We start from the raw sequence: 24,806 nt of genomic DNA on the forward strand, positions 1-24,806 counted from the left end.
AAATAAAGAGATCTGACAACACTATTCAAACACGTCCCATGGTCTGTCGCTGGCTCACTCTTTTTCTCAATACTTGGGATCTGTCTATTTCCCATCTATCGCCTCAGTAGCAGCATGCTTCCACAACAACATTTCTTAAAGTCCTGTTGTGTCTGCTTGGCCTAGCCTCTTTTATTTTGAAAATACCACAGTAATTCAGATGTCTCTACTAGCAGCATAGCAAACAATCCATCTTCAGTTGTGGAACTTTTGAACAGATTCGCTCAGAGTCAGGATCAGGGTCAGGATCAGCTGGAAAACATTGTTTGAGCACAGTCCTTCAAATAAAACAAATCAGTGTTGAGAAAATAAGTTGATTAATCCCATTCCCTGATAACGCCATCAAAAACAGTGCATTGGGAGATCAGGTATTAACTCGGGTATCAACTGCTCTTTGCCCTACCCAACTCCGCCAGAAACACTGATAACATTACACAGACAATTAAACCATGGATTAAATGATTGAAATCTTTTGGTGTGTCTGCACAAATGAGCAACACGCTTTGATAGTACATGTTCAACTTAATCATTTCAAATTGCAATGATTAAAACATTTTCAACATTCAAGTGTATTTTGCACAAAATACTACTTTCATCATGCATTCTGTAGACAAGGCCTGAAGGAAGCAATCCATTTAACTAACACGGTTAACAAGTTCAATAACTGCCATGCCTCAATGTCAATCTGCTCACAGTTTGATGCAGTCAGGAAATTCTCTTAAGTGTGTGTTGAACAAATATAAACAAACAAACAGATAAAGCTGAGGATAAACTGGACATTAAAATTACAAATCGCAACACCAGGTTATAGTCCAACAGGTGTATTTGGAAGTACTACCTTTCAGGGAGCTGCTCCTTCACTGATTTAAGTAGTGGGGCAAGATCATAAGACACAGACTTTATAGCAAAAGATTACAGTGTCATACAATTAAAATGACAAATTGGGCAAACCTAGATTGCTCTTAAGTCTTTCATCCTTTAGAATGGGTGGCAGGTTTCAGTTCATGGCTGAAAGACTTAACTTCAATCTACATTTGTTCAATATATCATTTTAATTACATGACACTGTGACCTTTTGCTATAAATTCTGTGTCATATGATCCTGCCCCAATAGTTACCTTGAGAATACATATAGGGTATGAGCAGGTAGGGAAAGAGTTAAGTTTTGAGTTTTTGTGAAACAAAAGGTTCAGCTAGCAGGATTCGGATCAGATAAGAACTTGCAGTAAACAATGAGATGTTGAAGGCAAGGGTAGTGGGTTAACAAGATGGAAAAGCATTCATTATCTAAAGCCATTTAACAAGATGAAGAAGAATTCAGTTGTAAAGCCAGTTAACAAGGTGAAAAGTATTTATTACGTGAAGCCAATTAAGGTAAAGAACATTTGTTGTGTAACAGCAGATGGCTTAATCTTTACTATTGACATTTGCTGATTTTAACAGTCGCCCAATCAATATGAATGTTGCTTGATCTGGATTGCTGCTTCCTGTAAGTCACTGGATAATTCATTAAGAAAAAGCTGTTCTAGAGAAGACAGAGAACTTGTATCTCTGTGCACAAGGGCGATTGTTCTCTCTCCCTCCAAGGCCCGGAATAAAGATGACTGAGGCAAAACTATACTGTGTCTCTGAGCATTTTGTTTCGACTGAGGTGGGAAAGGGATGACAACCTGATGAAGGAGCAGTGCTCTGAAAGCTGGTATTTCCAAATAAACCTGTTGGACTATAAACTGGTGTTGTGCGATTTTTAACTTTGTCCACTCCAGTCCAACACCAAAAGCTCCACATCATAATAAAATTATAGATTAACTTGTACTGTCAACTGATACAAGTCGTTCCCCTTGAGAGAATACATCAAATCTTGGTCCACTTGGTTGGGAGCAAAAGGAAGGAGGCTTCTGACCATATTATGGAAGTGCAGTCTGATCCAAAGTCAGATTGATTAAGCAACAAAATTGATTAACCTTGTTGATGTACTTTTTTTTGCTTCTTTGCTGTCCACTACACCACCAATTTTGGTGTCAACTGCAAACCTTCTAACTGTACCTCTTATGCTCACATCCACATCATTTTTTAATATAGTGGACTCAGCACCGATCCTTATAGCACTCCACTGGTCACAGGCCTCCAATCTGAAAAACAACCCTTCACCACCAATTTTGGTGTCAACTGCAAACCTGCTAACTGTACCTCTTATGCTCACATCCACATCATTTTTTAATATAGTGGACTCAGCACCAATCCTTGTAGCACTCCACTGGTCACAGACCTCCAGTCTGAAAAACAACCCTCCACCACCACCTCTTCTACCTTTGAGCTAGTTCTGTATCCAAATGGTTAGTTCTCCCTGCGTTCCATGAGATCTAACCTTGCCAACCAGTCTCCCATAAAAAATCTTGTTGAATGCCTTACTGACATCCATATAGATCATATACACCACTCTGTCCTCATCAATCCTCTTTGTTACTACTTCAAAAAACTCAATCAAGTTCAAGAGACATGATTTCCCACGCATAAAGCCATGTTGACTATCACTAATCAGCCTTTGCCTTTCCAAATATGTGTAAATCCTGTGCCTCAGGATTCCCTCCCAACAACTTGCCCACCACTGATGTCAGGCTCACCGGTCTAGTTCCCTGGTTTGTCCTTACCACCATTCTTAAATAGTGGCACCACGTTAGAAAACCTCCAGTCTTCCGGCACCTCAGCAGTGACTATTTGTAGATACAAATATCTCAGTAGGAGGCCCAGCAATCACTTCCCTAGCTTCCCACAGAGTTCTAGGGTACACCTGATCAGGTCCTGGGGATTTACCTACCTTTATGCGTTCAAGATACCCAGAACTTCCTTAGATTCCCTACAGTGTGGAAACAGACCCTTCAGCCCAACTAGTCCACACTGACCCTCCAAAGAGTAACCCACCCAGACCCATTCCCCCTAACTAATGCACCTAACTCCATGGGCAATTTAGCATGATCTTTGGACTGTGGGAGGAAACAGAGCACCTGGAGGAAACCTGCGCAGACACTGGGAGAATATGCAAACTCCACACAGACAGTCGTCTGAGGTTGGAATCGAACCTGTGTCCCTGGCTCTGAGAGACAGCAGTGCTAACCACTGAGCCACTGTGCTGCCTACGGTTTGGAGGGCAAGGAGGTTAATTGCATCATAATTCCCAGTTTATGACTGGCTTTTGTCCTAATCCAGGATGGTTTCTGGTCAATAGTGACTCCCTGAATGTTGATTCACATACAGCTTATATTACACCTTGAATTTATTGAGTTGTTTCACAGTTAATTAATTATTTTTCATAGTCTAGCCACGATGATTGTATATCATCCGTCTGCTGCAATTTATCAGTTGCAGTATGAGTAATGAATATTTGAAGGAGCCAACTAGTTTTCTGAATTGTGTTAGAACATGTTCTCAAATCACTGATGCTTGTAAACATATTAAATTTTGAGCTACAAAGCAATCTTTTCTTGCCTCTCAGTAATATATTAGTTCTGCACCAGACTATAAATGCATTGTATTATGATGTTTGATCCTGTTAATTCCACCAGATACCTTGGGAGTCAGAGCTTTATATGCAATTTATTAAAGCTATGTATTTCTCCCTTTTTAACAATTATTTTCTTACTTACGTTGAAGACTTGTTTATTGCTTTTTGAGGTTACCCTGAACTGGACTGCAGGACCGTTCAGATGCCATTTGCCTGCAGTAGAGAAACAAATCTCTATGTCTGGTAGTATGAAGCTCCCTCTAGTGGTTGGGAATTGATGGAGAGTGTCTGGTTTTTGTTTTCTTTTTATGTCGAACAGAATCCCTACAGTGTGGAAACAGGCCCTTCAGCCCAACAAGTCCACACCGACCCTCCGAAGACCAGCCTACCCAGACCCATTCCCCTACCTCATTATTTTGTGTTTACCTGTGACCAGTGGGCAATTTAGCATGACCAGTTCACATTTTGGAGTTTGGGAAGAAACCGGAGCACTCAGAGGAAGCCCATGCAGACAGGGGGAGAATGTGTAAACACCCCACAGACAGTCACCTGAGCCTGGAATCGAGCCCAGGTCCCTAGCATTGTGAGAGCTACTGTGCCGAACCACAAACAACATTAGTGCATTATTTTCTACAAATCTCACAATTATGTATTCCGTGTGATTCTAGCAAATAGCCACAGTCATTAGTCAGTGGGTGGACATGATGTTGTTTTTGGGAAAAAGCTTTGCTACTCCCATGCCAAAAATGTTAGTTAAGAAAATGTGGAGTAGGAATAATTTATTTCATGAGGCTTATTTTCTCCCTTCCTCTTGTGAATATAATGCCCATGCGGAATATTTTGTTTGTTTTTTTGAGTAACTAAGCCTTCACTTAATGTGGTATTGCATAGTAATCTGTGTTGTGGGCTTTGGCCCAAAGAGAAAGCCTTTGATTGTTTTTGGCTGCTACCTCGACTGTTTTAGCCAAGATGATAAGAATTAACTGAATTAAGATGCTGTTGGTGCTGGAAATAGTCAGCAGGTCAGGCAGCACCTGTGAGGAGAGAAGCAGAGTTAAAGATTGATGGCCTTTCTTTTTAAAGATTTAACAGCATTTCCACAAGTACGCAGGTGTGAAAAGATGTTCAAATGTAGGAGATTAAAAAATGGGAAAAAATAACAAAAATAACATCGGATTGCAGGAGAGATTAAATGTGAAAAAGTGGTGCAAGGCATAAGAAGCGACACTGAAGTGGAACAATTAAAGAAATAACATCTCTGGGTCTGAAAGAGCTGTAAATGGTTTCAATAAATGTTAGTATGTATATGCACACAATAACATTTCCCAATGAAAGCTTATAGGTCTTCCTTTCTTTGACTGTTGGTGACTATGCTTCCAGTTACCTTAGCCTCAAACTCAGTAATTTCCTTCTTAAACTGCTGTACCTTCGTACCTCTCTTTTTCCCTCTCTCACTTGCACTCTGTCTCTTCCCCTCTTCCTTTAAGCTACTCTTAAAAAAACCTACCTCTTGAACCAAGCTTTTTTGCTCATCCATCTTTGTTTCCAAATATGGGTCTGCATCAAATATTATTTTATAAAGCTCACGTGAAGCATTTGGAATGTTTCATAATATGAAAGGTATTATATGAAAAAACATTATTTTTCTCCCTTTATAAGATTAGCATGAAGGCAGCAATCACATTACATTCTTGATCATCCTGGAATTTGACATCGGTTGTGCAGGAGAAAGATAAGGCCACTCTTTTTCTGAGGTTTACCGGATTATTTGAAGACAAGTCACACAGGATGTTAAAATAATTGGGGTTAGCCCTGACAAACAGCAATGTTCTTGAACATCAATACTTTAATATGGTATAATGGTGAAAGTCCATATTTGCAGGAATTTTGTTAATAGGTGTTTAGTAAATGGGACTACTCAATTTCAGCAGATTATTTCAACACTCAGCCTTCAAGTTTATTGCAAGTAAATTCCATTACTACCACTTTATGTCCCTACTTTGCATCTGTGGCTCAGTGAGTAATGGTTATTTTTGAATTGCACAGTTATAGGTTCACTTCACACACCAGCATCTTGGCCACCAAATCCAGTTAATGACTTCAATGCAGGACTAAGAGAATGGAGATGTTGAAAATTCCATAACATTTATTTAAAGAAGAGCAGTTGACATCCCCTCGGGCCCTGACCAATATTTATCCTTTATCCAGCACCACGAAAACAGGTTATGTAGTCACTATCACAGTGCTGGTTGTGGAGACTTGCTCTGTGCAAATTGGCTACTATTTTTCTTACATGACAGAAGTACATAATTGTAAAGATATTCAACATCAGGAAAAACATTGAGCTTTTTAAATTTTCCCTTCGTTTTTCAATTAGTTCGCATTTAACTATGATGTTAGTGTTTGCGTTTATTAGTGGATGACCATCATTGTGATTTTTCTCAAACTGGAGTCATCTGTAATTGTAGGTTGCTCATTTGTTAGAATTGTGGTTAGCATAGTTGCCTCACAGCGCCAGGGACCTGGGCTCGATTCCAGCCTTGAGCAATTGCCTGTGTGAAGTTTCCACATTTTCCTTGTATCTGCGTGAGTTTCCTCCAGGTGATTTGGTTTCTTCCCACAGTCCAAAGATTTGCAGGTTAGATAGATTGGCAGTGCTAAATTGTCCCACAGTATCCAGGAATATGCAGGCTAGGTAGATCAGCTTTGGGAAATTTAGGGTTACAGGAAAAGGGTAGGGAGGGTTGGTGGTATCTCAACGGGCTTTTTCCCCATTGTAGCGATTCTATGAATATTTTGTACACTATAGCATTTTTCTCATCTGTAGATGATAATTTCTGAATTAGGTCAATTTCCAGCCAGGGTAGTCCCTGACATATGACTGCACGATCCAGTAATATCACTTTGATGAATCCATGATGGGGTGTATTTTAGAATGTAGGCTAGGATCTTTGAATATTTACTTTTAAAACTAATTCAGTTATGTGTTTTAATTGGGGTGAGAGTAGTGATTTCATTTAGGAGCTTTTAACATTTTCGAATTCATGAATTGTTTATGTTTGATTTAATGCAATGATTAATTGTCAATAGAGCAGCTCAGATGTAATTAGATTAGATTAGATTAGATTAGCACCCCAATTCCTGTGTAATGGGAAATTTAACTTAAATTCAGTAACCAAATTAGGATAATATTTTACAGGATAACACAGGTAACAAAATCTAAGAATTCAGCAGGCCTATTAATGGCCTCTTCATTGTCTGTTTACACTTGTGCTGCTATTTTACCCATGGTAGGAGTAATCAGTCAGCAGCTGGTTAGTCTGGCAGGTTTTACTGTGCAGGCAGGTGTTATCCAAAAGAGGGAATTTCCTTTGGAGATTCACTATGCCCTCCTGTAGAAGTATCTCCACCCTTTGAACCTCCCCACTGGATCTCCTCCAACCAGGCTCTGCTCCTGGACTTAACCTGACATTTGGCTCGATAAACACACCTTTTTTGGAGACTTTGTTATCACAGCAATGACCACAACTCGATTACGGTGCCACTGGGATAATAAAGACAGTCTGTTGACAGCAAAGCCTGTTCCCACAGCCATCGTCCCCTCCCTCTGCCTCGGTCCCCCTCCCTCGATCCCTTTCTCCATCTCACTCTGTTCCCCCACTTTCTCTTTCTTTCTATTTTCTCACACTCTCATTTCTCTCTCCCTTTCCCATTGTTCTATCCCATTTTCTTCTGTCTACATATGCCATACCCTTGTATTGTTCTGTCTCTCGCTCTCACTTTTTTCCTTACTGTACAAATGGAATTTATAGTTTTTTTGTTCTAAGGTGCAGCATGCATATCCTCCTGAAATACTCCATTGTACAAGATGACCCTTTTATAGTCTTTGAGAATGTATGGCAGTATTCATTTGATGGCATGTTGCATTTTCTTTGGCAAATTCTTGTTATACATTTAATCAAATTGAGCAGGATGATTTATTTACTGTAATTTTTACAGCCTATCTGATTAGCATGCTGATTTTGAAAATGATAAGGTTCTATCTCATTCCTTCACTAAAAGTTTACTCAAAATTCTATTCAAATAGGTGGTTGTATTTACAAATTACTTTCCTGAAGCATAACTGACATATTGCAGATTGGATCCCAGAGCAGTTGTTGGAAGAGTTTAAAACCTTAGTCTGTGTGCATTGGACAAATTTGCGATAAACACAGACACAGGCAATAACTCTTAAATCTGATTGCAAATGTCATATTAATTGTCTTTTACTGGGCTGACTATATGACTTTGAGAGCAATATGGCTCAGCTTACATGAAGTGCTGAAGTATTTAATAAGATCTGTTATTAAGGTTTGACTACCTTTTTCATTTAATTCAGAAGGATTTATTCATCTACAAGGATGACTGAACTCTATTATGTATGAGCAACATATTCATACTTGATATACATTTTTTGCTTTTGTGATTATTGTGCTGAATTCTGCCAATAACCTTTACCTAGTTGCAAAATAATAATAATATTGAATGTTCTGCATTGTTTTTCAATACCATATCAGCTTTATTATGATAAAGCTTGTTTTCCAGAACTTTGGTAAATGCCCATCCCTTTTGAGCATTTTGTTTTCATAATGTTATGCATTTATACGAGACTGAAAGGTGGTCAGAGAATATGCTCCATGCTTTTCTGTGGTGAGTCCAGGACTTGAGTTAGAGAACAAAATCTTGGACTTAATCACCTGTTTTGACAACATAAACGTGAAAGGATAACGGAGTTGAATTATCATTGATATTGAAACTTGAGTATTTCTGCGATTGTCTTTTTCAGTAATTGCTTTTGTTGAAATTTATTTCCTTTTCTTCTTGAGTTTTTAGAAGTATTTGGAGTTGAAGTCGGTTTGCTTTGCAATGTAGCTCTGATTTTTGGCAAGAAAACAATCCAGGAGGAAGCTCTTAGAATTTATCCCTTGTTCATGTTGAACTTGTTTTCAACCATGACGACAATCAATCCATTGCCAATGCTTCTGTCAGCGGCCTGAGGGAAGAAAGGTGACCAAGGAGGAACCAATAAGACAAATCCGGATCACTTCTGAAGATGGGGAGGGGATTGTGGAGAGGGGGTTGTTAATGCTCTGGGTTGGCATAGATGTTGGCGAAAATCAAGCAGGTTAGCTTGAAGTGACCCCTCCCCCATACACATTTTTTTCAATGCTGAGTGTCTCAATCAGGCACTAAATGACAGCCACCCCCCCCCCCCCCCCCCCCGGAGCCTGCGGTGCTATTTTGGTTTATATCGTGATTGTCCTACTCACCACAGTTGAATACCAGCAGAGCTGGAAGAGGCCTCTAACTGGACTTTAATTCTCGCTCAAAGGTATAAATTGAAGTTGGGAAAGAAGCTCGTTGACTTCAACCTTCTCAACCAGACCTTTCTGCACCCTGTATCCCACTTAAATGTTGCACATCTCCAAAGCAGCCCCTGGAGGGATTGCATTCTGCTTAATTTACTGATTTTCAAGACAGCCATCTCTACCTATAGTGTCCCATCTTCAAGCACATAGTTTTCCCAAGGAAAATTCCAGTCTCTTTACATTCAAACACTCTTTGCAGGCAGCAGGGTTCCATGTAAACAGCGTTCAACTTGTCTCGTCTTCCCGAAATGGCGCACTTCTTTTCATAAACTATTGAACTGTATGTTCTCAATTGTCATGGTAGCTACTAGAACTGCCTTAGCTTTGTAAGATATGGCTGATTGTGGGCATTCAACACTCGGAAAGGAACAGTTACGGAAATTGTAGATTTATATGTTCTAACTGCTCAGGAATCCAATTCGCTTTCCTCTCCACCTCTTGTTTTTTGTATGCCACAAATTTTCTGACTTTGAACTTCCTTTTAATACTAATTTCATGTTAAGGGTCACCAGATCACATCATCCAAAACTTATTGATCACTTTACAATTGGTACAAACTCTTAAAGTAAGTTTCAAATATTTCCGAAAACAATTACGGAATCAGAAACTGTGTAATTACAAATGTTCCTTGCTGCCTTACTTGCTTCAGGATCAAAAGCCATCAACAGCATACAGGGCATGACTTCAAGATTTAGGCGTAACAAACTTGGAAATGTAATAAACTGGAAGGGGCATAGTAACAGATTTCAGGAGCATATGGGCAGACTGATGAAATGAGCAGACACATGGCAGATGAAATTGGATGTAAAAATATAAAATCATTACTTCTTGATCAAGAATGAAGAATGACAATATAAACACATTGGCACAATTTTAAAGAGTTCAGGAGCAAAGGTATTTTTGGGATGTACCGAAACAAGTCTTTGAAGACAGTGGAACAAGTTGAGAAGACTGTGAAAAAGAAATGAGCTCTTTTGCTTTATAAAAAAAGGCATAGAGTGCAAAAGCCAAAAAAAATTAGGCTGAATGGTAGAGAACACTGATTAAGTTTCAGCATTGGAAACTTCAGGAAAGATTCCACAGCCAGGCATTGTGTGTAAATCAAATATTTGAAAAAGCACTAGAAACCAACCACCATATTAACCACACCTTGAAGGGGTGCTGTTTTAAAAACTGCATTTTAAAGGAAACTTACAAAACTAAATCAAAAGTGTTGTTTTGGGGAGATGATGGACCCCAGCCCCTGCAGGGATAATGCCTGTAATGTACCAGTGGGCACTGCATGCTACCTCAACTGAATGGTTAGTAATCGTAGGACAAAGATTCAAAGTAACTAGTGAAAGTATGAGCGTAACATGACAACAATTTTATGCACTAAATTGTTATGATCTAAATTTTATGACCAAATAGGGTGATGCAAGTTAACATTAGCTTCTAAATCTATACTTGAAACTGAAAATTAAAATAGCAGTGTGTTTGTAAAGAACAGGGAGTAGGAATAATTAGATAGCTTTCTAAGAGAACAAGTATCATGGGTCAAGTGCATTCCTTCTGTGTAGTATCATTCTATGCTTCTTTGCCATGTAATTCTGACATGTATGGCATACTGTTGAAGAGTACCAATTAGTCAACTCCCTTGGAGCAAAATACGTAACAGTTGTATGAGCATGAGATCTTAGATCAAGTCGTTAGAATCTGTGCACTTCAAAATAGATGACTTGTAATTTGTGAAAGACAAGTAATGTCAGTTGTATATGTTCCATATCTTTCTCCCGTGAGAACAGTTTTTTAATCAGCATTGGTATTGATTATTCTACAGATAAGTGAAGCACAAAATCCTGGCTGAGCAATATAAGCTGGAGCTATTTCCATACAGTTCATTCCATGTTCCGTGTCACTCTGATAGCAGTAAGAATAGTGAAAATTATGTCTGGCCGTCTAGGTTCACTAAAGTATCTTTTTCCCATATTTTTTGTTGGAATTTGTACTGACATTGGGAAGGTTCCTTACTAATTGCTCTTTTGGGACAGTGACGGTGCCCTGGAATATACTTCTAACTGCTTTTTGACTTTTTATGACACAGACACTTAGTGTAGACCTACGTACTGGTTTAGTCTGTTGAATATGTGGGTGAAAGACAACTTTGTCAAGATGACAATGATAGCACAAATGCTTTCTTTTTCCAAAATTCTGTTCCATGTCACCTATGTAAGTTGTATATAATTTCTGACTCCCAAGAAACACTGTAGTCAGTTTCAGGTATTCCAATTCAGATTTTGTTACTTGATAAAATGCATATAGTAATTTTTTGGGATGCAGTACAATTGCTATTCATCATTTTTAATTGGACCACATTTTTTTATTGCAACATATGGATACATTATTATTTCCCAAAGTTTGAGAAATGTGAACAATTTAGTGGTTCCATATCCTGAGCATTGATAACAGAATATCTTGTGTTACTTTAATTTTGGTTACTTTATTTTTCTTATAATCTGTGTCAATATAACTCAGCGAGTGCTTCCCTTACTTTCATTTTGTTCTTTTAGAAATAAGCTTTCCTTTACTTGCATGTACCTAATCATTTTTGTTTTTCCTTTTGTTGTAGGGTTTTTTCAGCAAACGACTAAAGGGTTCTATTAAACGAACAAAGAGTCAGCCAAAGCTTGACCGCAATGCTAGCTTCCGCCAGATACTGCCGTCACTCAGGAATTCTGACAATGACCGGTAAATCGTCATTTTACTATCATACGTGTTCGGGTAATGATGAGTGTTAGATGTACAATCTCTGCACATGTATACATGTGCTTGGAATTGAGCCAATATTTCTATTATTGCCCATTGCTCTGGGATGCATAATTCACAATATGGTGTGTAACTGCATGATACAAGCCCAGAACTGATTAGGTTCTGACTTAGCTTATCTCACTTTGTGGAAATGGTGCAGGAGGAAGTTTGTGTGTGGAGGTGAGGGTGTTCAAATGAAAAGCAAGATCACTGTGGAATATGATAATAGTTTATTGACAGGTTGGACGATTGGTCTGGGCTTTCTCAATTCGGCAGAACATCCATAATATGTCGTCTGAGTCATTGCCTCCAGAAGTAAAAAATTGAAAGATTGGGAACATTTTTTACTGTACACTAGCACTCTTGCAGTCTATACACTTTTTTTCAGCAGTGAGCTGTTTGTGCACTTGCAAATCATTAAAATACACTTGCTGCATTGTGCAATTCCTATTCATTGAAGTTCAACCTGTTTCTGTTGGCAAATGCTGAGCAAACCAGACCATGAGCTACATGAAGAAAATAACTTGTGGGTTTCACAGATGATTAATAGAGAGGAGAATACTGAGGTAATTTCACAGGATTTCTCTTCTATTAGTAAAGGACCACAGTAGGAATTTTTGGACAATGTCTGAAAATTAAACCTATTTCAGTTTGTTCAATCAACGTTGTGCAGAAATGTGTTGTCCACACTCATGGCCATTTCTTTTGCTCCTTCTCGTGACTCCCGTATATTATGTTGTTGTTTAGTAGTTGTAGTAAAGGGCAACTTACTACTGGATCAAATTTTTCAGAACGGCAAAGAGTATTCTGGGATCATTTGTTTCTTCCTCATGGAGAATATTCCGAATTGACAGTCATTTCATGTTTCAATGAAGTACAGCAACATCACATACTACAGTTTAACTGCCATTTTGCAGAGAGAGCAGTCACAAGATTTCTATGAGGCAGATAGCACAAACAACAGATATTAATGTTGGATTATTCTATTTGTATCATTGAAAATTATCGCACAGAAGGAAGCCATTTAATCCATCAGTTATGCACCAACTCATTCTCAGAACAGACCCATGATCCCAGTCCCTTCCTTCATGTCCCTTCAATTTTTTTTCCTTTACAAAGATTGATTCTGTTCCAATTTGAACATTACTATTAAATTTATATCCAGAATTCCTGTCCAATCCTAACTATTCAGTGTGTAAAGAGGCTTTTCATCATGTCACTTCTGGTTCTTCTATCAATCATCTTAAAAATAATGGCCATTGAAAACTGTTCCTCCTTTTTTTACTTAGTGCATAGACATGAATTTCTGATATCATTTGCCTTTATAACATCTTTGCTTCAGTCTGTTCACATAAATGTAATCTCTTTATTCTGGAACCATTCTGGATATTTTTCCATTACTGTTTCCTCACTATCATTGGGTCAAAATCCTGGAATTCCCTACAGCATATGAACTGCACCAGCTCAAGGAGGTAGCTCACCACCAGCCAGGGATGCCCATGTCCTCCGACTGAATAAAATGGGTGCCGGCAGGTTAACAAAGGAGTGAATAAAGCATACGGAATCCTGGATTTAGAGAAGTAAAGTCCACAAGTAATGCCAAGCCTATATAAGATGTTAGTTTGACCTCCCTGCCTTACAGTAAATCTTGTTTCTGCGAATTCACAAATTTGCCAAAGAGATTCATGCCAAATAAATTAACTAAAAACAACATCCGCGGTCAAAAATCGTACATTCGTGTTTTTTTAAACAAGCTCCACACTCTCAAATTTCATCATTCAGTGGTGTACTCAGGAACAGAACCCTTGTGGATACAGAGGAATGACTGTAAATTGCCAATTCTGAGTGTAAGGATGGTGACTTGCTTGGAAGGGAACTCGCAGGTAATCGAGTTCCCATGTATCTGATTAAATTGGTCATGGGTTTAGAAGGTGCTGCTGAAGGATCTTTGGTGAATTTCTGCAGTGCGTCTTGTAGGTAGTGATGCTACTGAGTTTCTATGGTGGTGGAGTAGATGCTTGTGGATGTGATTCTAATCAAGTGGCTGATCTGTTTTGGAAGATGTCAACCTTCTTGAGTGTTTTTGGAGCTGTACTCATCCACTGGGGGGTATTCCATCACACTCCTGACATGTGCCATGTAGATGGTGCACAGACTTTGGGGGCCTAGAAGGTAAGTTACACACTGTAGTATTCTAAGCCTACAATCTGCTCTTGTATCTATTGTATTTACATGGTGAGTCCAGTTCAGTTTCTGGTCAGTGGTAACCCTCATGGTGTTGATAGGGGATTCATTGTTGTCAAGATATGGCGGTTGGAGTGTCCTTTTTATTGGCTATGGCATTTTTGTGGCATGAAAGTAACTACCCACTGTGCAGCCCAGATATTGTCCAGGTCTTGTCACATTTGGGCATGCACTGCTTCAATATCTGAGGAGTTGTGAATGGTGCTGTATATTGTACAGTTATTGGCGAGATTCCCTACTTCTGATGTTATGGAGGAAAATTGTTGATGAAGCAGCAGAAGATGCTTGAGCCTAGACTGTATCCTAAGGAATTGGGCTTCTGATGCACTTGTACCATCCATACCTTTAAGCCAGGAGGCCAAGATTTAAGTCCTCCTTGCTCCAGAGGTGTGTTATGAAATCCGTGAGCAGGTAGGTTAGAAGCTATCTATCCTGAGGAGCTCCTGTAGAGATGTTCAGGAGCAAACATGCCTGACCTCCAGTCACAGCCAGCTTCCTTCGTGCCAGGTATGATTCAACAAGCAGAATTCTGATGAAGAGTCACCGGACTCAAATGGTTAACTCTGCTTTCTTCCAATGGATGCTGTCAGCTATGCTGACTTGCTTCAGTTTCTGTTTTCATTTCAGATCTCCAGCATCCACAGTTCTTTGTTTTGTTATGGCAGAGTTTCCCCCAATTCCCATTGACTCCAGTTTTGCTTGGGCTCCTTTAGGCCTCAACTCCGTCAAATGTGGCCTTGATGACAAGGGCTGTCACTCTCACCTCACTTCTGGAATTCAACTCTTTTGTCCATGTTTGAACCAAGCTTGTATTGAAGTAAGGTATCAGTGAGCAGGCTGTTGCTGCAAAGGTGCTGCTTGATAGTACTGTTGATGACACTTTCCACTACTTTACTGATGAGGTGGTAATTGACGGATTGGATTTGTCCTGCTTTTTTTGTTAACAAAATATATCTGAACAATTTTCTGTATCTTTGGGTAGATGCCATTATTGTAGCTGTACTGGAACAGTTTAGCTAGGGAGCGGCAAGTTTCAAACACAAGTCTTCAGTTGTTAAGACCCATAGTCTTTTACAATATTCAGTACCTTCAACAGTTTCCTTATCATGGGGAATATGTTGAATTGGCTGAAGACTGGCATCTATGATGCTGGGAACCTCTGGAAGAGGCCAAGATGGATCAGTGACTCAGCACTTCTGGTTGAAGATCGTTATAAATGCATCAGCTTTATCCTTTGCACTGCTTTTGTTGAGCTCACCCATCATTGAGGATGACGATATCCATGGATCCTCCTCCGCCAGTGAGTTGTTTGATTTTTCTGCCACCATTCATGACTGGATGTGACCGGACTGCAAACTTCAATCTGATCTATTGTTGTGGGATTGCTTAGCTCTGTCTATCACTTGCTGCTTTTGGTGTTTGGCATGCAAGTTGTCCAGTTTGATAAATTCATCAGATTGACACCTCATTTTTCAGTATATTTGGTGCTGCTCTTGACATGACTTACTGCACTTTCCATTGAATAGAGTTGATCCTCTGGCTTGGATATAATGATAAAGTGGCGGGTGTGCTGGGCCATGAAGTTGAGAGATTTTGTTGGAGTGTAGTTTTGCTGCTGCTAATGGCCCACACTGCCTCATGGATGTTTAGTATTGAGTTCCCAGATCTATTTGAAGTCTCTCCTATTTGTGTCATGTGACACAATGTCAGGTATTACCAGTGTAAAGGCAGGGCCTTGGCTCCATAAGCACTCTGCAGTAATCGCTGTTACCAATACTGTCATGGACAAATGCATCTGCGGCAGACAGATTGGTAAGGATGTGGTCATCAAGAATGTTGTTCCCTTCCCACCTGCTGCCTATGGGTTGGCCAGCTTGATCAGTAATGGTGCTGTTGAACCTATCTTGATTGTAATCATTGAAATCCCCCAGACTGTATTCTGTACCCTTGCTACCCTCAGAGCTTCCTCCAAGTGTTATTCAAAATGGAGGACCACTGATTCATCAATCACAGGAGGAATGTTTGTGGTAATTACTAAGAGGTTTCCTTGCCCACATTTGGCCTGATGCCATGAGACGTTATAGTGTCCAAGGTTACTGTTGAGGACTCCCAGGCCAACTCTCTTCTGACTGTATATGCTACTTTGATGCCACCTCTGCTGGGCATGTCCTTGCCATTGATAATAGTGCTATCTGGGACATGGAGAGGTATGATTCTATGGGTGTGACTATGTCAGACTGTTTCTTGATTGGTGGGCTGTTCTTTGGAGAATTGGTGTGGACTTGGTGGGACAAATGGCCTGTTTCCACACTGTATGGATTCTGTGATTCTATAATAGTATGTGAGGTAACTCTACCAATTTTAGTACTAGTCACAGATGTTAATAATGAAGCACTTTGCAGGGCTGCTTTGTGCTATTGTTGTTTCTGGTGCCAGGTCAATGCCAGATGGTCTGTCAGTCTCATCACTGTTTTGAGACTTTCTAGCGATTTTATACAGCTGAATGGCAGTTGAGAGTCAACAGTGTTGCTGTAGATCTGGATCACATGTAGGCCAGATCAGATAGGGATGACAGATTTCCTTGCTTGAAGTGAACAGGGTGGGTTTATCCAACACTCGCCAGTCGTTTTATGGACATCATTAGACTCTTAATTCCAGATGTTTATTGAACTCCTATTCCCCCAGCTGGATTTGAACTTGGATCTCCAGAGCATTACCCGAGTTTCAGCCTTAATAGTTGAGTGATAATATTACTAGGCCATCGCCTCGCCCAACGTTTATGCATAAACATCCCTCAGTTGCTTTGTGCATCATCTTTTAAAATTGACTGTTTAGCATGCGATACCCTCCCTTATTCCTCCTTTTGAAAATGCAATATGTCACACTTACATGAAGTTCAACTGTCATTTTGCCATCTATTCTGTCATCCTCACTGTGCTGTTGAAGCCTGTTTGTATCTCCACTGCTTATTTAATTTCTGAATTTAATATTATCTCTAAATTTTACAGTTGTGCCCTGTATTTCTCATTCCAAATGCTTAAAGTATATCAAAACTAGCAGTGGCTCCAGTAGTGGAGTTTGGGGAGCTCTACTCTGAAAAATCCTCCGATCTGAAAAAGAGGAGCAGCTTTGATTTTCTATCATTTTAGCTCACCTTTGTATACTGCTGTGTTTTCTACCATCTGTTTCAGTTCTCTAACAAGTCTAATATACAATACTTTGGATAATCTATGTCCACAAATTTGAGTTGAACTTTACTAATTGGGTTTTCTCAACATCAGCAACATAAATACAGTGGCCCCTGTTTTCGTGTGGGCTCAGGAAAGTTGAACTAGGCACTTTTGTGCCTTCCAAAATGCAGTTCCAACTCGTGGCCTTGGCCAGGACTTTTGGCTTTTCACACAGGCATTATGTTGGCAGTTCATTTACTGAGTTGTAATATAGTGCAGAAGTCAGTTAGGAGGCCTGCCTTGGTCACCCAGCACAGGAATTAGCCCCACCATTGTTTAAAGGCCCCTTGAACCTCACCCTATACCACTTTCATTCACTTACAGATCCTTCATAGCCAGTCATACAGTACACAGTATACACTATGTACAGTTCTCAGAAGCTATATATTAACAATGGAATTATTTTAAAATTACTGGGGAGAAACAAGTCTTGAAAATATCCAGCAACCTAATTTAAAAACCTGACTTTAAAGACACAATCATTGATAGTGAGAAGAAAAAGGAACTATTCCAATGCCTATTGGGTTTGTAAACAAACAAATCATTTCAAAGTCTTTCTTTTAATGCTCTGAAAAAGGTTGTCATTCTTGGGCCATTAAACCGGCTGCGGTGGTGAAGCATATATATACTTTTCAAACCCTGCTAAGTATTCATAATGACTGTTGTCATGACAAGAGATTCCGGCTGAAATTGACAGAATAGTGCCCATTTCCTTTCAAAAGGGAGTGGAGCAGGTGCAGCATTCTTGTTCAGCTTTTGAGAGTAGTTTTGTTTAGCAGCCGGAGCTGTGAGTCAATTTTAACCTTACAGCATAAAACATGTCAGCAGAGACTGACAGAATTTTTATTTCACATTACAGAATGTATTATGGCATTTTCTTAATTTGAAAACTATTCTAATGCATAACAGATATTGCACAAAGCTGATCAATGTAAGGGTCAATTTATTTTTGCAGGGCAGAGCCCTATGATGCATCATTGTTAAAAACATGTCTACATTTACAAAACTCCTTCTAATAGTGACATTTAAAGATACCAAAATACTTTGCACTTACCTTTCAGACTGTTCCCAATTCTTTGGCAGGCTTCCTCCCCCCTCCGTGGTCACAAACTCTTCAGGGAAGTGTTATTTTCAGGCTTGCTAAACACACACACACATAGTGTGTGGGAGGAAACAAAATTTCCCTGTGGTCTTCACAATTGGAGCCCAAACCTTGTAAGAGGAGTGTATGCATGCATTTTCCACCCAACACCTTCCCAAAACATCAAAAGCCAAATGAATATAGTGAGAAACTCAGCTGGTCTAGCAGCATATGTTGAGAAAGCAGAGTTAAAGTTTCGAGCCCAGTGACCCTTCTTCAGAACTGATCGTAGCAGTTTGTGGGGGAGAGGGGAAAGATATGAGCAGATAGTTGGTGATGGAGCCCAAAGGTCAAAATTCTAATTGTTTATTTTATATTTATTCTTTATGATACCAATTTGCTAATAACTTAAGCATCTGTGATTGCCTGTTTTAATGCAACCCTTGGCTGGTATTCTTCAGTAAAATAGTTTGAAGTATGTGTGTTCTGTGCACAGTGCAGTGTTTAGTTTGAAATGAACAATGTTAAAAAACAGATGACTGCAGATTCATTTGTTCTGGTATTACACTTTTAATTTCAATCAGCTGCTGCACCTTTCGAGTCTTCAGTATTTCCTTGGGCTTCTTGTATTCAGAAAGTGATTCACTAACATGAAGGATTGTCCAATAAATGGTGTTTTTATTTAGTTGTCACTGTTTTGAAAGATGAGGGACAGGCATCCATTTTGTCTTCATATCTTTAAGAATGCAAAGGTAGAAAATAGAGGTTGTTTATGTTTCTGTCTGCTTTGGATCCTGTCTTCTCAGTTTATTATTGCTCGGGGTAGTTTGGAGGCAGACATTTTATGTAGGATTTATCTTGAGCAATATTGTGAAATTTCACTCCAAAGACTGTGGGTATGGGGAATACATTTTCAGAGTTCACTGTCCATGCTTAGTTAATATTCTGTCTCCAGGCTGTTCAATTTCCCTAGGTTTAAATAATAAAACTGCAAATAGGAATGACTGAAAGCTTTACCTATGCAGAAATGCATCTTTCCAAACCATTTAGTGTTATGCGACAATTTAAGAGAACTGCTATTTCCCTTTATGTAGAATGCTTCTCTGTAATTTCTGTTTTGAATTGGAGCAGGGTTGACTGATAACAGTCAGATGTGAGTAAAAGCAGCAACATATCTAGAAACTGCTCACAATTGATAAACACCTTGTGCCAGTGTACTGTCCACCTGACTGTGCGCCTGTCTGAAAGTTCTCATTGCAGGATTTTTTCCATTAGCTCCATTAGCAGCTGTTGAGAAACGTACAAGTGATTCTCTGGGAAATGTTAATTTAGTCCTCCCAGATGGTCAATTTTACCTAGCAGATTTTTTATTTTAATGTTCAAGTTACTTTTCTCTCCTTGCCCTCTGGTTAACTGCATAGTTGGAGAAATTCCAGGTTTCATCCAGTGCCGTTGTGGAAACAAGCACATGATTTTTCTTTAATAATGTTCTGTTTCTGACATGATATTGTAGTCCACTTCGGAATGAGCCCCACCTCTTTCCGTTCTCTGTTTTTTTTTCTCTCCTTCCCCTCTCCAACCTCTTCCCCCCCCCCCCCCCCCACCCCAAATCTCTGTCCTTTTTTTGGATAGCAGCTGTTCTGTCATTTCTATTCACAACTCAATTAGACTGATTTATTGTTTACCATTGCAAATCTGGAGTTTAAAAACAGAAAATGCTTGAAATGATTCGCAGGTCTGTAACTGTCTGTGGGTCAATTATGTTTCATTAGGTCTTACACTCTGGGTTTACCCTTTTGTTTTTACCCCTTTTCCCTGGTTGCAGTTGTTTCAAATATTTTGAAAATATAATTACCATTTTTCACACAAAATCAAATGCTCTTTTTGAATCATGTTGGTCTTCTGTCTACTCATTGATGGTACGGTTTTTCCTCTCCATAGTCCAGGTTAACCTGACCAGTTTCTGGCATCCTTCTTTTAAAACATTGTTTTTGCTTTCTAGTTCTTCGTAGCTCCTTCAGTGTTAGCCATGTGACCCATTCCATCTCCCATCACATGATAAATAATTTCCTTTTAAATCCACTTTGCCTTATAGTTTAAATTAAATTATTAATTTTGCTTTAGATATGTGATTATGGGAAAGCAGGCTTTAAAGTGTTTGAGGAAGACTGAGGCAAATCTCTGCTTGCTCCTGCATGAGCAAGTGCTCTTTCAGATGTAGTGTGCCTGAAGGAGCTTTTACTATGTTTCTAGTATTTATTATTACATGAGGTCTGGTAACCTATTTATCCAATCCTCTGCCATGTAGGTATTGTAGACATCCAGTATTCTGTGCACGGCAGCTGTTAGATCAGCTTCAGCTTTACAAAATGTCAGTTTCAAGAGACTGGAGTATTTTCCCAATGTCTGAAAAGCTTGGCTTGTTTCTAATGAAAAGGGATTCTGTTTTGACTTGATTTGACATTGCATCTCCTTTTTGCTGAGAAAATAGCCACAGGATATTAAAGTGATCACGTGGTCAGAGTGCCTCACTGTTTAATGAAAAAGGTTATCTGTCTCAGCAGTTATCATTCTTAGTGAGCTGGATTTCTCTACATGATCTTTGGAAAGCATAATAAAGGCATGTTATAGTCAAGATCTTTATAAAGACAGTTTTTCTACTGAAGCAAAAGCTATCTTTGATATTCCTCTTGCACAGTGAGTAGCATTACCAGAAGTGCTGTACAAGTGAAAATTAAATCGCTGCCATGGAATATTTTGATGTCCATATCCAATGTCTTGCACTGTAGCAAACTACTTTAAAAACACAGCTCTTAGCTTGCAATCTAAACTAAAGCAGTTCACATTTTTACTTTTGGAATTTTCCCTTCTGGAATTTTCACTGACCTGCAGGCAAGTAACCTGTTTTAGGTTGTATATGCTTGGTTGTTGCTTAACTAAATACTGTTACAGATTTATTTCCAAACAGCAGCACTCCAAGTAGATCACAGACTGCTGTTCAATGTTATGGTGCCAAACACACTGAATAATTATCGTTGTTACTGTTAGTCCCAGTAAGTGTATGGACATTTTTCTACTTACAATTTGACAACATCCAGTTGAGTATTAACTGATATTACCAAAATAATTTACGGGAGATCTTGTTGTTTCTTCTGTTGGAATCCCATGACAATCAGGGTCATCCTGAGCAAGTTCAGGAATGGGAATGTTTGTTCCAGTAATCCTTTTACAAAGACTAGAGACCATGAGTATATGTTGAATTCACATCTGCACCAATCAACCACACTGCCCTGTGGCCCAACATTCAACTCCCCCTTCCACTCTGCCGTGGACATGGAGGTCCTGGGCCTCCTTCACCGCTGCTCCCTCACCACCAGACGCCTGGAGGAAGAACGTCTTATCTTCCACCTCGGAACACTTCAACCCCAGGGCATCAATGTGGACTTCAACAGTTTCCTCATTTCCCCTTCCCCCACCTCCCCCTAGTTCCAAACTTCCAGCTCAGCACTGTCCCCATGACTTGTCCTACCTGCCTATCTCCTTTTCCACCTATCCACTCCACCCTCTCCTCCCTGACCTATCACCTTCATCCCCTCCCCATCTCATCTATTGTACTCTATGCGACTTTCTCCCCACCCCCACCCTCCTCTAGCTTATCTCTCCACACTTCAGGCTCTCTGCCTTTATTCCTGATGAAGGGCTTTTGCCCGAAACGTCGATTTTACTGCTCCTCGGATGCTGCCTGAACTGCTGTGCTCTTCCAGTACCACTAATCCAAAATCTGGTTTCCAGCATCTGCTGTCATTGTTTTTACCTATATGTTGAATACTGTTTGCTTTCAGTTAACATAACAAGCAGGAAGCATAATCAAAGGATTAAATCAGGATATAGTCATATAATTTGATCAGAGTAAATGACTCTGAGATCATGCAGTGAGGAGAGAAATTTGATTGCTTAAAAGGACCACACAACATGTATGATAACTGCCTTTCTCTCCAGAAAAGTGGATATTTGAAGTGTCTAGACACTCTCAATCTCATGGATTTCATAATGTCATTAAAACTATCCCAAACAGTACAAGATTAATTTGGCTATCTCAACTCTGAAATGTGATTAAAGGCTTAAAATCATGTTAGGGCCTATTTTTTTCATGTATATCTTCAGTTCTTGAAGTATTTGACTCGTCAATGTTCAGTCTGATCACTGTCACCAAATGAGAGCCATATCTTTGAGCAGTCATGTTCATTCCTGAAGAATTAATTGTTGTGATGGAACCATTGAAAGTTTGTTGAATGCTGCACAGCAGCTGATCATTAACAGTGAACATAATAAATAGTTATAAGGGTTTAACTTTATACTTTGTTTCATGTGGCTGATCCTTCCCATCTCTTGTCAACGAAGGGAGGTGATGGCCTAGTGGTATTATCATTTAGACTATTAACCCAGCAACCCTGATAATGTTCTAGGGACCCTGGTTCAAATCATGCCATGGCTGATGGTGGAATTCGAATTCAATAAAAATCTGGAATTAGAAACCCAATATTGACTGTGAAACCATTGTCGATTGTGGGGAAAAGCCCCTCTGGTTTACCAACGTCCTAAGAGAAAGAAACTGCCATTCTCAACCTGGTCTTGCCTACAGACCCACAGCAATGTGATTGATATTTAACTGCCCTCTGGGCAACACAGGGATGATGTAGTAAATGCTGACCTGGTCAGTTACAGCCATATCCTATGAATGAATAAAACAAAAGTATAGGACTGGCGTCACAACTTGACCAAATCAGGGATGGCAGCTTCCTTGAACTTGTCTACAAATTCAAAGACTATCAAATTCACTTTTACAACTGGCTCTGGTGGAGTTTTAGCTCTCAATTTCTGAGTTGCTGAACTTGAACTCTAACCATTAAAACTTGAATATTTGAAGTCTCTCTTGAGGTTTACACAATAATGGGTATAGGATTTTCTTTTGAATGTTGATTAAAATTGAGGCTCATTAATTGTGTTAAATCAGATAAAGCTTTTCTGTGAAGCTGTTGTAAGGGAGTTAAATGTTGACATTCACCTTAAACATAAGTGGCTTGGCTAATGAACATTTCTAATCATTTCCAGCACACATTTATATGCTCAAATGTGTTAATTGCTGTCTTCCCAAAATGTTGACTGTATGGATCTCCACCTTTGTGCTTCTTTACGCATTCCACAGAGGTCAATTGCATCAGTTCATTATTTCTGTAATCCATTTTCTGCAATGCTTCTCTCTCCTGTGTTTTCCATCATTCTTTCTCTCCTTCGAATAACTATCTCTATTGTTTGACCTAATTATCTTACCAAAACATATGTCTTTTACTTTGATGTTATTGCAGTGATTGCCTCATTTCTCCAACTATTTCCAACACCTTCTCATTATTGAATTGAATTAGCTTTATGGTCACATACAATCCAATGAGTGCAGTGAAAAGTTTGCAGTGTTGCTGCTTATGGCACCATCTTAGGTACAAGATACCTAGCTACCGATAGTTGAGTATATGGTACAAAATTGAAAGAATAAATACAAGACCAGCATAAAAATAAAAAGGAAGAAAGTACTCTATTTATTGTCCTTTTACCATAATACATGCCAGCACCTATCCTCCACCGACTGCACTGCCATCAAGTCTTCAAGGGATTCGCCTTCAGTCTGGGACCCGCCTGCTGTCATCTTGTCTGTGTAGGATAAGCAAAATATTCTTTCATGTCCTCACCTCATCAATTAGTCTCTGTCTGTTGTCCATGACTTAGCATACATTCTTTTCATTAGATTCCAGTTCAATTTCTTCACTGTTAAGTTGGTTTATTCTGACAAAAGCTGGTCTTAGTAGTTTTAATTGTCCCTTGTATCTCTCAGTCACATCTCCAGGCATCTGTGACAGTCTGTCCAAGGTGACTATTACTTGCTGGGAGTACACACGTTAAAACATAAGAGAAAAAAATGGGTTGTGTTTGCATGTATTTCGTATTCCAGTTAAAAAACATAACTCTACTCACACTCAGAACATAATGCAGAATGGCCTTTGAGGCAAGAAAAGACAATTCTGGCACTGTAATTGGCTGCCAGCAAAGAGCTGATCCCTTTGGAAGCATAGGACAGAAACTAAGCAAAAGGAACAGAAGAGTGGAAACAAGCTCAGAAGAAAACTATTAAAATATCTTGGATTTTTTTTCAGTTGATTCACTTTGGAAATTGAATATGCTTGGTTCCAGCAGTCTGAATTAAATACTCTGAGATCAGTAGATGGAATGGAATGAATGTTTTTATCACATTCTAAACTATTCAAAGTTGTAAGCAAGTAAGAAAATATTTTGCATTTCCATTACCTCACATGAACGATGTTAGAAGAGCATACACCTGAGAGGGTAAAGGGCAGCAATCGTGACTTGTCTGCATACCCTGTTCAGAGTCCTGGTGCTTTTAAAAGAAATGCCCTGATAACACCCTTACCATTGTTTTGGATTCTAACATTCAAAACAATATT

The 24,806-nt window shown here is 39.3% G+C and overlaps 1 protein-coding gene across 12 annotated transcripts in view; it reads left to right on the plus strand.

Moving 5' to 3' along the window:
* Nucleotides 1-24,806, plus strand: part of rasal2 (RAS protein activator like 2) — a 413,768-nt gene that overhangs the window by 298,712 nt on the left and 90,250 nt on the right. For all 12 annotated transcript variants that reach the window (XM_072573467.1, XM_072573469.1, XM_072573463.1 and 9 more), the window contains one exon: nt 11,558-11,676. In XM_072573467.1, coding sequence (XP_072429568.1) covers nt 11,558-11,676 — 119 coding nt within the window. The remainder of the gene's footprint in view (nt 1-11,557; nt 11,677-24,806) is intronic.

The sequence above is a fragment of the Chiloscyllium punctatum genome, chromosome 7 (genome assembly GCF_047496795.1).
Source record: "Chiloscyllium punctatum isolate Juve2018m chromosome 7, sChiPun1.3, whole genome shotgun sequence".
Taxonomy (NCBI): Eukaryota; Metazoa; Chordata; class Chondrichthyes; order Orectolobiformes; family Hemiscylliidae; genus Chiloscyllium; species Chiloscyllium punctatum.